At 34.6% G+C, this 13,401-nt stretch overlaps 4 protein-coding genes across 10 annotated transcripts; 2 read left to right on the forward strand and 2 right to left on the reverse strand.

Annotated features, from left to right (window-relative positions):
- The first annotated feature begins 3,489 nt into the window (after window positions 1–3,489).
- On the forward strand, window positions 3,490–4,708 carry LOC128888416 (uncharacterized). Its single transcript, XM_054145249.1, has 3 exons — window positions 3,490–3,835; window positions 3,915–4,184; window positions 4,417–4,708. The coding sequence occupies exons 1-3, from the start codon at window positions 3,506–3,508 to the stop codon at window positions 4,687–4,689; spliced, it is 873 nt and encodes a 290-aa protein (XP_054001224.1). The 5' UTR covers window positions 3,490–3,505; the 3' UTR covers window positions 4,690–4,708.
- A 74-nt stretch (window positions 4,709–4,782) lies between these two features.
- On the reverse strand, window positions 4,783–7,501 carry LOC128888411 (TBC1 domain family member 10A). 4 transcript variants are annotated; one of them, XM_054145239.1, is made up of 6 exons: window positions 7,324–7,500; window positions 6,991–7,238; window positions 6,519–6,648; window positions 5,860–6,433; window positions 5,516–5,785; window positions 4,783–5,436 (listed from the first exon to the last, which is right to left on the reverse strand). In XM_054145239.1, the coding sequence occupies exons 3-6, from the start codon at window positions 6,629–6,631 to the stop codon at window positions 5,323–5,325; spliced, it is 1,071 nt and encodes a 356-aa protein (XP_054001214.1). In that variant the 5' UTR covers window positions 6,632–6,648; window positions 6,991–7,238; window positions 7,324–7,500; the 3' UTR covers window positions 4,783–5,322. The 4 variants fall into 4 exon arrangements, with proteins under 4 accessions (XP_054001214.1, XP_054001212.1, XP_054001215.1 ...); XM_054145237.1 differs by lacking the exon at window positions 6,991–7,238 and having other exon boundaries at window positions 6,519–6,640; window positions 7,324–7,501; XM_054145240.1 differs by lacking the exon at window positions 6,991–7,238 and having other exon boundaries at window positions 7,324–7,501.
- A 436-nt stretch (window positions 7,502–7,937) lies between these two features.
- Window positions 7,938–9,271, forward strand: LOC128888413 (uncharacterized). Its single transcript, XM_054145244.1, has 3 exons — window positions 7,938–8,153; window positions 8,237–8,822; window positions 8,893–9,271. Exons 1-3 carry the CDS (start codon window positions 8,002–8,004, stop codon window positions 9,205–9,207), a joined length of 1,053 nt encoding a protein of 350 aa, XP_054001219.1. The 5' UTR covers window positions 7,938–8,001; the 3' UTR covers window positions 9,208–9,271.
- Window positions 9,272–9,296: 25 nt separating this feature from the next.
- LOC128888410 ((Lyso)-N-acylphosphatidylethanolamine lipase) lies at window positions 9,297–13,164 on the reverse strand. 4 transcript variants are annotated; one of them, XM_054145232.1, is made up of 7 exons: window positions 12,439–13,164; window positions 11,543–11,619; window positions 11,237–11,443; window positions 10,545–10,874; window positions 10,355–10,469; window positions 10,093–10,279; window positions 9,297–10,023 (listed from the first exon to the last, which is right to left on the reverse strand). In XM_054145232.1, exons 1-7 carry the CDS (start codon window positions 12,468–12,470, stop codon window positions 9,787–9,789), a joined length of 1,185 nt encoding a protein of 394 aa, XP_054001207.1. In that variant the 5' UTR covers window positions 12,471–13,164; the 3' UTR covers window positions 9,297–9,786. The 4 variants fall into 4 exon arrangements, with proteins under 4 accessions (XP_054001207.1, XP_054001209.1, XP_054001210.1 ...); XM_054145234.1 differs by lacking the exon at window positions 12,439–13,164 and adding an exon at window positions 12,121–12,209; XM_054145235.1 differs by lacking the exon at window positions 12,439–13,164 and adding an exon at window positions 12,000–12,040.
- Window positions 13,165–13,401: the final 237 nt, after the last annotated feature.

Raw genomic sequence — 13,401 nt, forward strand, 5'->3', positions numbered from 1 at the left:
TATGTATTACTCTTTCAATGTATATAGCGGCTAGCGTTACGAAACGTTTCATAGCGATTCTTTGTTTTTTAATGATACATATGTACTCGAAGCAAAAAGACACGACGCTTTTTATTAAAACACGCTGTATAGCTTTCATTTCATCAAAAGATACATTTTGTTCCGTACACCCAACAATCATTCTTTGTCGCGAAAAACTGTGGAGCAAACGTTTAAGATTCCTTGGAAGGATATCAAGGAAAAGTATTAACGAAAAGTATTCTTTACGATTAATTAGCTGTCGCAGAGAAATTGCTTACTTCGTTAAAATAGCAATAAAAATATTTTACATAGTCTATAATTAGCGACCTGTATAGACTCGTTAAATTAATGATCAACGAGTAGTTTGCATCGACTTTTATTTGCTCGACGACCAGCTGCGTCGAATAGAAATTCTGAACGTTAATAATCGAATACTGTATCGTATTACCATGTACAAATACGTACGTAGGTTTTATTGTATGTACACTGTATGTAAAGATGTGCTATGAATTTTCGTAGTTTAATTTCTTTCTGATATGGTATATTTACAATTATCGTCGAGATTAATTATTCTTAGCAATCGATAATGTACATTCGGTAAATTGTGTTTCATCGCTTGTACGATTGTAGATCTGAGCTCACTTCCGGTTGCGTTTCGATTTATCAATACTCGGTTTAAACGATAAGATTAAGGAAAAAACGTATTTCGGCCTACTCTCCATGGGAATAGAATTTTTCTACTGTTCGTAGCCATCGTTCAAAAACTTTTCTGAAATCGACGTTAACGATAATAATCCGTAATCGATAACAAATGAGACTGTTAGGGTGCTTTGTACACCGTTATTCCGCGAAACAGATTTTCTGTCGCTCAAGGAACTTGGATGCTAACTTTGTAACGTTTTTCGACGCATATACATACTGTTTCCGGTTTCTGAAACACGCGCAGACATCCAAAGTGAGACTCGGCCACAGGTTAAATCGATTTGCCGGTAATCACGAATTTTCACCCGGATCTCGTGATATCGAAGACACTTAATCTTTCTTAGAAACGCATAAAAAGAAAAATGTAAACGTTCTAAAAATCAGGGCCTATCACCGCCGTCTCCGAAAAATCACTCATTGATCCACGATAACACTGGACTTTTGTAAATTACTTTAAACGTTAAGAGACCGATACAATTAAAAATCAACGCCGCGTGTGTCGTATTACCACATTACGTTCGTATATATATATATATATATATACATATATATATAAAACGAAGGAATTAAGATTAATTACGTATAGCCTTAGATTTTGTATGATATTCATTCTGAAGGAGATGGTTACGCTAAAGATAAAGAAAAATATGTATGAAATACGTGTAACGACAATGATCGTTCGCCGATCTCATCCACGCGATTGACGAACGTTACGGAATGACATGTAGCCGCGCTGATCATCGAATCATCCTTTTTTGTATGAAAAAAAAAAAAAAGATAACAAATTGTAAAGCGATATCGGTAACGGTGCACTCGATGTGAAAGGAAATACACGACACAATAATGAGCCATACACGCGATTTGAGTTCCTTCCTCGCCCCCTCTTTCCCCTGCCATTACATAGTTGTACTCAAACACGAAAGCTTACGGTACACCATGTCGGTCATTCGCGTAACGCAAATCTAAATATTTCAATAAATTTATATTTAACATTTTAGCTTCGGATTACGCAAACGTGTAATGTAAATTATTATATAGGCACGTTATTTAACAACATTCTTCTGCAACCGGTTACGAATGCAAAACTCACACGTGCCATCAACAAAAACCGATAATACCTGAAGATTGAATCGAGCACAGCTAACGAAGCACATACGATAGCGTGCGTAATTTATTTTAAATAACGCTCGTTATTATTTTTAGATCATAGATGGATCTATATCGGTTTTCAAAATAACCGTTTCAATTCAACGATGAAACGTATACACGCGCTTCTCGGTTCGCTTGAAAAATATTAATGAAAATAGTATTACGATCCAGAGAGATAATAGCGGCGTAATCACAGTGGACGAACATTATTAAGGAAAATCGTGGGTTGTCATCTAACGGCTTCTCGCGGATCCATTCAGCGAACCGCGATTCCTTGGTCGTGTGTTGTATCCACTCCGTGAACTTGGAACGATCTGAATAATCACCAATGAACGTGTTACGCGAGTGGCAGTATATTTGACGAGTATATCGTTGCTGGTGATCACCAGTGAGACATTATTGGAGATCAAGATACCCAAATATGTATACGGGTGAGACATTTACCATTTACCAAACTGGTGGTTTCAGCATTAACGACGGAGAAACGGAATGAAACTTATGAAACCATCCGATTTGCCTGTTTGAACAAGAGGGAATCAAGTTTCTGAGGCAGATTTTGATCAAACGGAAGTTAACGGAGACTTCCGTGGTCGATCTAAAAGCAAAAGTATAAAGATTGTTAGCTCATCGGTCTGGTCGCGCATCTCCGCTGGACTGGTTTACTGTACCGTTTTCGTTTTACCTGCGCATCACGTAATAATCGTCTAACTTTTGCGCAAAAAGCAGAACAACCCGACGAGAATACGGGATAAGAAACGGCAGCTTTCTTCTCAGACTGGCGAATCGATGTCTCCAAAGTGTCACGTAGTCGAAAACTTGATAATCCGGTGTCCATCGAACGTGGACACGGTTTCGGGTACATCCGTTATATTCTTCAATTACGAGTCCAGCGTATTATTGCGAACCCTGGCCGAGACGCATAAGTACGTTGATCCACAACGGAACAACGCGCGTAATAGCCATAACAAACAGCTCTGTTGTCGTTGACAAGTTACATTTATGTAGAAACAATAGTTAATATAATTGTACGGGTTGCTGACGTAACTAGGTCATCGATAATTGTTCCGATAGCAAGAGCAATTGCTACTATCGACGGTGTAATTTATCCCGAAGAAGGCTCATTCAAAATTTCAACCGGTAATCAGAAATCCAACGAAAAAATATGAATGTTGAAGATATACGAAAGACGCGGCGAGTTTACTCGTTTCTGAATCTTCTTACACACACGAGCCAGGATTTCTTGAAGAATTGGTGGGGAATAAAATGGCCGAGGATGCTCGTGCAGTTCATCCCTGGTAGTACAATTGCGAATATGGTCTGGTCGGAGTGTTCTGCGTGTACGCGTAACACGTCAAGTTTATAATATTAAAAATTAATGAGGAAGAACGCAACGGATCGTTTGGTGGCTAGTCGCTAGTGGAACATAGCGGTTTACGTCTCGTTGAACGAAAAATCAACATGTAGATCATCCATGATCCTCGATGTGATAACAGTGATAATGTTCGTTACATCCGGTTCTATTCATATTTAAAACTACCCTGTAACGAAAATATGGGAACATTCTTACAAGAAAAAACTCGCTTTATCTCGCGAATTGAGATGCAAATTTATGGGAATTACTGATTGACGCAAAATGAACGCGACTCGAAGAATGAAGTTGATTTGCATTGCTTTGGTATTGTTGAATCCCGTCAACGCGAAAACGCAAACCAGCGGAGAATATCTTCGGAATGTGATGATCGAGCTTCAAGACTTCAACGTTCCTTCGCCTGTAAATATTTACGAAAAGCATGTTTACAATGATAAAAACAAACAGAATTACGCGACTCAAAGGATCAACATGAACGCGCAAGAAAATACCCGACAGCATAGAAATCAGAGCTTCCCGCATTACAATATTTTGCTCAACGATAAAATTCACTTAAATCGCATTGACTCGGCAACTCCATCCCGATATTATCAGGTGAACGAACGTTATTATTCTTTCTGTAATTAAATTGTTATTATATACACGGTTAAAAAGTTTGTAATTGCCTTTGCAGTCTTATAGTCCCAGCATTACTAAAATGCAAGAACCGGAAGCGCTCGGATATACGCGAGCACAACTCGCGGCGATGTATAAAAATGCATTGGAAAAAGGATCAACGATGAGCCTGTCTTCCTTGACCAATGCGTTGTCTGCCGTTGACATTCCTCAAGCCACCGACACTCGCGTAGAGTTGTCAGGCAAGCAGCCTCTTTATCAGTATTATTTCTTCCCATTAAAGACCTTCATGTCAGAATTCAAGAAAGACCACGGTTATAAGACGATCGTAAGTAAGCATAACATGCATCATACCACAGCTCTTAACTAGCATTCGTTCCATAAATATAAATAATTAATCTTTCCTCAGTCTTATGTTTTAACCCCTTGCACTCGTAGCCATCTTATTCCAAAGGGTTAAGTCATATCTAGAATCAAACAGAATTTAATTTATTTAAGAAAACACGACGCTAAATATTATTCTCGTTTCCTCGATGTTACACTCTTGTCGTTCTTTGTAGCCTGCTCCTGCGTTTGACAACACGGAAGCTGCGCAAACTACACAAACCCAATTATCGAATCCCCTCTTTGTAGCCATAAGTACCTTTGTTACAATGGCAATTGTATTCATGATGAGCGTTCTGTTCTTACCGAAATTGTCTCAATTAGATATACTGCATTCGCGAGCAATTCAAGACGATTTCTTTCATTTATCGAACATCGTTACGAACGCTATCGAACGTTATAATCATTTGGAGAACTATAAGGAACACGATCTAGACTATGTCAGATAAAAGTAATGAAAAAAGCTAATTAATTTATTCGTACTTATAATACCCAGGGATAAAGTCTGTAAGGTTGAAGTGAAAAGAAATAGTCTGCCGATATATGTACTTGTAACATGTATTTAATTACATCATTTTTCATTGTTTACTTAAATTTTAACAAAAACAACATTGACCTAAACGAAACAATTTCTATTCGATAACATTATTATATGGTAAACTTTATTCTTAAAAAATGTAATCTTTTACCATTTTTTTTTTTTGTACATAAATATAAAAATCTTAAAATGTTTATAACTAGAAATACGGTCGAAATAATACAAGATTAAACGGTACTATAAACATCTACAAGTATTGTGCATCTTTATAACTCTGTTACTGTAGAAAAAATAGGGATAAGTTATCTAGTTTATCTATTCGGGGAATGTGTACTCGTGTATGACATATTTACGAATTATCTAAATTTGTAATAAAGAAGTTTGGTACTTATTGAACTTGGCTAAATATTATTTCTATGTTTTGTAAAAGTATAGTTATATAAATTTGACGATCTGTACAATACGAAGAATATAAAGGAAGGCACACTTCGGAGTAATACCTGTAAGCTCGGTACTCGTATTACGCGTAATTTGCTTTTTTTTATCAGTCTGTCCAATTGGCAGTGGAAGGGGGTGCCTGTTCCGCTGCTTTTCGTTTCATTACTTGACGCTGATGCTCGTATTCGAAATCCTCTTCGGTTAGATTTAATTTTCGAATCTGTAACATTGCGTCCATTTAATAAAAACCCACGTGTAAAAATATATATATATATATATATGAAAATGAAATATCCTACTTGGTAAACTAAAGCTTCTTCTTCCATAATATGCTGCGGGGGATTCCGTAATACTTGAAGTGTTTCGTAAACTGTTGGACAACGTTTAACGAGAGACGTACGACCTAAGCTACCTTTTAACAATACTAGACCAACTTTGAAAATAACTTTAACTCCTTCGCAAAGAAACATATCCCACACCCGTAGAATACTTTCCCATGGCAGTGTTCGCGTATAAACGCATAAAAACCACTCGGTCATATACAAAATTGGTTCCATTTTTAGTTTTTTCTAGAATAACGAGGGACAATGAAATTAATTTTTTTTATTTTCACTTATATAGGTAACAATTAAATCGTACTAACCACGTGTTTATAAGCGACAGGAGAAACTCTTTTGAGCAGAGCAAATAGAATGTCTCCATCGCGTAATAGCGTTTCCATATCTTGACTATAATACCCGACCAGGTATTTGTCACATATCGCGACGAGGCACCAAAATGCTTGTACCGCTGGCATATGCATCAGCAAAAATGCAGCAATAGGTGCTTGAGCTTGGGAGTAACCTACTTTGCTATTCAAAATGGAATATGCCTTCAATACTTTAAACAATTCTTCCTGTCCAGGAGCTTCTCCGATAAACATCACATGATGCGGAAATTGCCGATGAAGATCCTTTTTAATATCGTCTATATATTTCGGGTCACCGGCTCGTTCTACCAACTCCTCAAATAAATTTGGATTTGTATCCATCAACAGTTGACCCCCGCAGAGGTACAACCACGCGCGAAGTCTGATGGAAGGCGGTATACCTTTTCGACATCGTTCCCGAACTTTGCGATAATTTGTATTCATGAAATATTTCCAATTTTCTAACATCTGTATCCACTTTCTCTCTCTTCGTAACATTACTTCGGGTGGTATTCCTTGTTTTGCAAGACTGTATTTCATATAAATGTCGATATATAAACATATATTGTACATACTGTATTAACTATTAGCTATAATATCATTTGTAACATTACCTATCTGTGCTACAGTTTGAGTCCTGAAGAAAACCATGTCGATCAATTTTTGATCCCTCAAACTTATCGCTCTCAGACTCTGTATCGCCATTATGTGATCTTAAGGACGCCATAGCATTTTTCTAATCATCTGAAGTAAAAATATAAATATGATAAAACAATTTTTATAAAAGAGCAAACAAATTTTTCGACGGAACAACAAAATAAAATGTTCTTATTTATGTTAGTACCGATAGAACATTACTTTTTGTGTCATTGAAAATATAGAAACATCAGACGTAAATAAAAATTCCCGGCTACGTTAACATCAACGATCTCTAAAATTTAAAAGAATATATACATCGAATCTACTGTCACTTGGTGACTATCACAGAGCAATTATTTATTAGCATGCTAGAATTAATAATTAATCGTTCGAATATAAAACGAAAGTTGAGCAATACATTTAACAATTGTAGTTTTCGTCACTTACAACATTAAAACATGATGAATAAGGGAGTCTCTACGCGCCTTACAATTGACAGTTGACAGTTGTTGATAGTAATCGCCAATGAAATCCAAAAAATAACACGATCATAGTTCACGATATCAATGTTTCATACATCGTGTGATAAAGCACCGTTTTGTAACGCCCACAACATTCGTGCAATGAATAACAATCATTTGTACGTGTCAAGGAATAAAGCTCGTTTCAGCATGATGACTAACATAAACTCAGTACTGTGTACATATTCGCACAATTATTTACTTTCACAACATCACGATAATAACGAGTGGGCGCACCATGAGAATCGACTATACCTACCATTGATGCTGCGCACAAATGTTATTTAAGAAACCCGTAGAGGCGTATTGCATATTCCCAGAAATTATAATACTGTAATCGTATCATACTCGATAACTATACTTTCCATATCAGTTAAAATTGATAACTGCGTTACAGCGCATAGCGGACTATTTTTTCTATTTCCAAACATAGATTTCTGATATTCTATTATTAATTGGACAATTCTGTTCGGTCATTTACGATCGTCCAATAGGAACAGAGCTTTATAGGCACTGAATCAACGGCGCCATCGGTGGGAAAACGCCCAAGTTTGTAGTGACAATAGTTCTTACTGTTGTTGCTAAATAACGCCACCGCTATCTTTTCATCAATAATTATTTATTTTTCAATAAACGTCTAATTAATACGATTCTTTGCTTCATAACACTACAGTATATTAGATAATATGTCAAATTTATCAGTTTTGTAATAGTTATTAAATATATAGCAAAAATGATTGTACCTTTAGTTAGTGGCGCTATCTTACAAAAGCTGTTGGAACTATTTTCACTACAAACTTGGGTGTCTCACTGTTAGATGGCGTCACTGTGGATTGAAAAAATGAGTTCTCTGTCCGCCGCTAGATGGCAATAAACGGGCTCATTGTAATACATAGTTCATACATGAGATTAAATTAACAAATCCTTTACATCAAAGATGTATTTTTATAGCAGAATGCAAAATATACGTGTATCTGCAATAAATCAAATGTACAGACAGTTATTGATCAATAGTATAAGGAATTATAATTATTCTTCAAAGCAAAGTGCTATTATGCATAAATTATTAAAGCGAAGTCAACCAAAGAGGTAAGTACTTCCTATGCTACACAAGTTTTGTTTTCTATATAATTTACTAGTTGTTTATGAAAGACCACGTCATAAAATTGTAGGAATGCAATTGATAATATTAGTATTGACAAAACAGTGAAAAGGGGACCATCTATACATACAATTCGAAGAATGAATGTTTTGAATAAAATTTTCATGGAATACGTCACAGATTTCATGTCAACAGGAGAAATAGATCCTGCCCTTGCAAACAAAAGCATTGAACTTACCGATTTAAAAATAACTCAAGATTTTAAACAAATTAATATATCTTTCATAGATATTAGCAATGATAAATCCGATACAGAAGAAGTATTGAGGAGATGCGCACTTCAGTTAAGACACGAATTAACTCAACTTCGCATTATAGGCTTTGTACCTCCTATTCAATTTTTAAAATGTAAGCATTATGATAGAGTTAATGAAGTAGAAGAAAGATTAGCAATAGCAGATTATGGAGAAGATTATATACCTTCTCTATATCCACGTATTCCAAATCATGTTGTAACGTCTAAAAAAACCATTAATAAAGACAATGAAGCAATGGAAAGTCAAGATTTGGATAGTCCAGATGACACTTTCCATATAAGTTTACCATTAATGAGACACGATGTATTTGGTTTGGATCATTACAGAATTATGACAAAGGTATATTGCTTGGTTGAGATTTACCAATTAACCTACTAATAACAATTTAAAGCTACATTTTTTTCTACAGATTAAATCATCATCGAAACAATCGCAGCAATCCATATTAGTACGAACAAAGCGCCAATCAAACGTAACCTCCTCTAGTACGAACATAAATATTCAACCAGATTTTTCGACTGAGACGAACCAGCGAGAACAATTTGCAGAATTTATCAAAACAAGACAGAAAGAGAAAAGAATGAAAGCTAAGAAATTTTCCAATCGAAACATTGACGATCTTAACGAAGATATATACGATGATTTTGATGATTTTAATATTGCTAATGATGACTTGGTTGATACAGATAATTTTGATGACGTAAATGATGAATATAAAAACTAATTTATTATATATATGTATGTATGTAAATAGAATAATTAAATTTATATATCTCATAACCAAGTAACGATGATAAAGTTTATTGTATAATGTTTCTTTATTGTGATTTATATCAAAGGTTTTTTATTTTATACTACAACTATACATAATGTACAATTCAACTTCTCTCCATCGTTATACTTGCAATTTACACGCAATATTCACGTAAAATATTGATCCCAATGATTTCATTTGCTTTTACCTTATTTAGATTTACTTATGATTCGCGAGTATCACAAGTACATGTTTCGAAATATTCATGTAGGTTATAAAATCGAATTCACATGTTACAAATCAAACTCTATAACATAAAAATCTCAACACTTTAATTAATGTTACTGAAATAGTTTAAGAGGTTAAGAACTAATATGGCGTGACATAAGTTGGAAATTAAATTGCATTACAATATTACTTAATATGAAATGATTTGGTATGTTGTAGTGCATACACCTAATCTATGTACATCACACAAAGTACGCTGTTCATTCGATTGCACGACAAGGTCAAAGAATGTAATTTAACTATAAAATTGTGTACTAAACTTCAACTGGATCGTGATTGCGACGTATTTAGTTCTTGTTCTTCCACGGCTTTCGAATCAACTTCTTCATCCGTTACAGTGAGCGAGATTTGTTGTTCGTTTACGGATTTAATATTTGGACGAATATTCGTCGCTGTTAGTTGGGGTATTGAATCACTTAAATTACACGCTTCTAATACGTATTTATTGAAAATGTCACTTTTATCTGCGTAAACATGATGACCTGCTCCTGTTATCGCCTACAAGTAACGAAAACGTATATTATACAATTCAAAATTCATAATATTTTTTTTTTTTTTTTTTTCTACCTGAACGTTAATGTAAGACGATGATCTAGCTTGTTTAAGCGTTTCCCAAGACGAGTTATCTACCCACGATCGACTACCATATAACAAAGTTATCGGAATTTCTGGACTCAATTTGTCTATTCTTCTAACAATAGGATTTTTGGCCCAGCCAAAACCTTGCATCATCGCGTGAAATGCACTTTCACCCCTATTTTTGAAAGACATTATTCGAATTAAATTTCATATTCAAAATAATCTTATATTTTACGAACGTAAAACTTACGACGGAGTTTGAGCATTACACTGATGTATGTACTGCGAAATTACAGTAGTATCATCTAAGATAGGTGAAAATTTCTTTACGATATCTGGCCTAGTTTTCTCAATTAGCCACTGTCCTAGAAAAAAACAAAATTTCAATTACAACTTGAATAGCATACAGCGCGAAACTGTACATTGTAAAAGTTACAAACCAAATGGACCTGCTACCCTAACGGCCCATAATGGATTCAGCGGTTGCACCACGTACGCTATAGCTTTCACCCAAAATGGTATAGGTTGTTTTGAAGCTGGTTCAACTGGTCTTTCAGGAAAACCCCAAGGATCCGCAAGAATAAGATGTTTAATCCTATCAGGATGCTGTATAGAATACGATGCTGCAAGAAAGCCACCCATGGAGTGACCCAACAGCACAAATTTTTCCAGCTGCATTTCCCTTCTCCATTCTTCAATGGATTCAACTAGTTGCTCTTCAGCTTTTTGCGCTTCATTGCTAAAAACTGGACGGCTACTTCTTCCAAAACCTTTGTAGAGAATTTGTAGAAAATTGACAATTAAAAAAGAAGGTAATGGAAGAGAATGATATTCGTTACTAGGAGCACACAAAACATTTTTATACCGAATCAAAGATTTGCAAAGATTTTGAGAACATGCTGAATCGTCTATTTTACAGATTGTAGATGATTCCAAAGTTCAATCTTACTCATCTATGAGTCATTCTTCATAATTGTATACAAGAACCTACCATCAAACAGAGCTGCTCTGTTCTTATAACAAAAATAATGGAAACTAATAACACTAAAATATTAGCAAACTGTGGAAATTATTACATTTTATTTGTTGCATATTATTTTGAGGTAAGTTTATTATTTTTTTTAACATTTACCTAATATGTCAATAGCGTATACTGGTCTTTGAGAAGCTAGCACATCCAAATTTAAACACCACAATGCTACTCCTGCTCCTAAGCCATGTAGCAAGACAATTGGTGTCTTTGGTGATTCCTCGTTCAAAGAAATAGTCCATATTTTATCTGCTGTCCCTACAACTGGTCCTATGTCGACATACCATCCACGATATGTGGTTTTCAAATCTGTAATTTAATAAAAATATAAAATTACTAAAATAGTCGTCTTTGATATATTAAAAATTACATTGTTGGATACAAAGAAAATATCTGAATTAAATTTACAGGAAAGAATTTTCTTCTCCGCGGCACGTAGCATAGTCGAAGATGAAACAGACCAGCTAATCCATTCCCAAATCCAGCTAAAAAAAGAAAAACACAAATTATATTATCAATCAATTGTGTATTATGCAATATTTCCCTTTCTAGATAAAATAGATTAAAATGATCACATTCTATGATTATATTTTTAAACAAACCTTTAATTATGCATTTAAGGAATCACACATTTAGTTAAATAAAAAAGTTTTTTAATTCAAACATCCTTCCTTTGAATCATTGTATTATGTAGCTTGGTAATGTTACAATGTCAGTTTATGCAGGACTTGAAAACATTGCATGATAACGGTGATGAGTAATGAAACATGAAATGCACAATGATGGTTAACAAACAATGATAGCACGACACTTTAATACACGATTTCAAAAAGAAATAAACGTTTAAAGCAAACATGAAACGAACTTATTCTACTAATTTTTTTGGTTAGCGTTCTTCGTGGTAAAACAATTTTAGCACATGACCTTGAAATACGATTAAATGTATGTACATACGTATGTACATATGTATATAGATCATTTCTTACCTTTCTTAATAATTTCCTCTCTTACGTACGCATATAAGTACATGTCAAAATCATCTCGAAACACTTTCGAGCATCATCTGTGATGTGAATCTATTCTTTGTGCAAATTTAAGTTAAATGATTCGAAAACGTCAGAAACAGATCTTAATCTCGGGACAGAAAACCGTTGAATCGAATAACGCAATGTGACGAAAGTCTGTCGGTTGATATCGTATTGCATGAGAACGCAAAAATCAACTAAAAATCGATGAGAAATGCGAATAAGGAGAATACAACTGACAGTTAGCAAGAAAGAAGAGAAAGTTCGTTTAATGCGTACCTTTTCGATTTAACAACTTCATGATCTGCCATTAGCTTCAGGGATACTTATGCGGTTCTTTAGCGATGGTTTCTTTGTTGACAATGTGGAAAAACGGTATGTCGACGTAGTCGGTTCTATTATCTAGTCCAAGTGTCGATTCGAGTGTATACTGACTAAGGAAAAATGGAAGAGAGAGTGGGAGAATCAGCTGATACACAAACGAACTGGAGAACTTGTCTTTTCGAAAACATATATTCTTGTATAATGGAATGCCGTTTTAACAAGCTTCGCTAAGCATAGTTTGTATTTTGCTATATTTATTTCATTCGATTACAGTATGTCACTCCGATAGAAACGTTTGATTTATTAATAGCAACATAACCTAACATTAGCGCGGTAACTGTTATCAACGCCATAATGTATGAGATGTACTGAAATGTACTTTTTCAAAAAGTAGGTAGACAGTATTCATATCGCTATAATGAGTTTCTCTGTTTGCCAGTAAGATACGACAATTTGTAATAATAATCGATGATTATATTTTATCGTGCTATGTTTGTATACTCTTGGCAATTACATTCCCTAAGCAAGAGCACATAATCTTTTTCATATATACGCGACAGATAAACATGAAAGTTACAGGGAGACAAAACCTTATAATAACCTCTAGAGATCTTTAATCCTTTAAATAGAGTAAGGATGAATAATAATCTATCGTTCACTGATATAGGAAAATGATTGAGGTTAAAGGTCTATGGGTATTGATAAGAATATAAACTAATGAACATCGATTGTAGTATTAAAAGTATATGTAAATAATAATTGAAAACGTGATGTAATCCCCATTCTTAATGCGATCATCGAAATATTACACGGTTATGTTATTCGTGAAATTACCATTGCTTTTGTAATTTCACGATGTAAATTTGAATGCATCTAATGCATTCCGTCTATGCAACGTGTAACAGAGACAAAATTTAA

This window comes from Hylaeus anthracinus, unplaced genomic scaffold, assembly GCF_026225885.1.
Source record: "Hylaeus anthracinus isolate JK02 unplaced genomic scaffold, UHH_iyHylAnth1.0_haploid 11994, whole genome shotgun sequence".
Taxonomy (NCBI): Eukaryota; Metazoa; Arthropoda; class Insecta; order Hymenoptera; family Colletidae; genus Hylaeus; species Hylaeus anthracinus.

Excerpts from the sequence above, each read along its gene's own strand:
- LOC128888410 (XM_054145232.1), bottom strand. The coding sequence starts at position 12,470 with ATGGCAGATCATGAAGTTGTTAAATCGAAAAG. Across the intron at positions 11,444-11,542 it reads GGAGAAGAAAATTCTTTCCT|ATTTGAAAACCACATATCGT; the intron begins GTAAATTTAATT and ends ATTAAATTACAG. Across the intron at positions 10,024-10,092 it reads CGTCTTACATTAACGTTCAG|GCGATAACAGGAGCAGGTCA; the intron begins GTAGAAAAAAAA and ends CGTTACTTGTAG.
- LOC128888411 (XM_054145237.1), bottom strand. Across the intron at positions 6,434-6,518 it reads TCAAACTGTAGCACAGATAG|TCTTGCAAAACAAGGAATAC; the intron begins GTAATGTTACAA and ends TATGAAATACAG. Across the intron at positions 5,437-5,515 it reads AAGAAGCTTTAGTTTACCAA|ATTCGAAAATTAAATCTAAC; the intron begins GTAGGATATTTC and ends GCAATGTTACAG.
- LOC128888416 (XM_054145249.1), top strand. The coding sequence starts at position 3,506 with ATGAACGCGACTCGAAGAATGAAGTTGATTTGCATTGCTTTGGTATTG. Across the intron at positions 3,836-3,914 it reads CTCCATCCCGATATTATCAG|TCTTATAGTCCCAGCATTAC; the intron begins GTGAACGAACGT and ends TTGCCTTTGCAG. Across the intron at positions 4,185-4,416 it reads ACCACGGTTATAAGACGATC|CCTGCTCCTGCGTTTGACAA; the intron begins GTAAGTAAGCAT and ends CGTTCTTTGTAG.
- LOC128888413 (XM_054145244.1), top strand. The coding sequence starts at position 8,002 with ATGTATTTTTATAGCAGAATGCAAAATATACGTGTATCTGCAATAAAT. Across the intron at positions 8,154-8,236 it reads AAGCGAAGTCAACCAAAGAG|GAATGCAATTGATAATATTA; the intron begins GTAAGTACTTCC and ends ATAAAATTGTAG. Across the intron at positions 8,823-8,892 it reads ATTACAGAATTATGACAAAG|ATTAAATCATCATCGAAACA; the intron begins GTATATTGCTTG and ends TTTTTTCTACAG.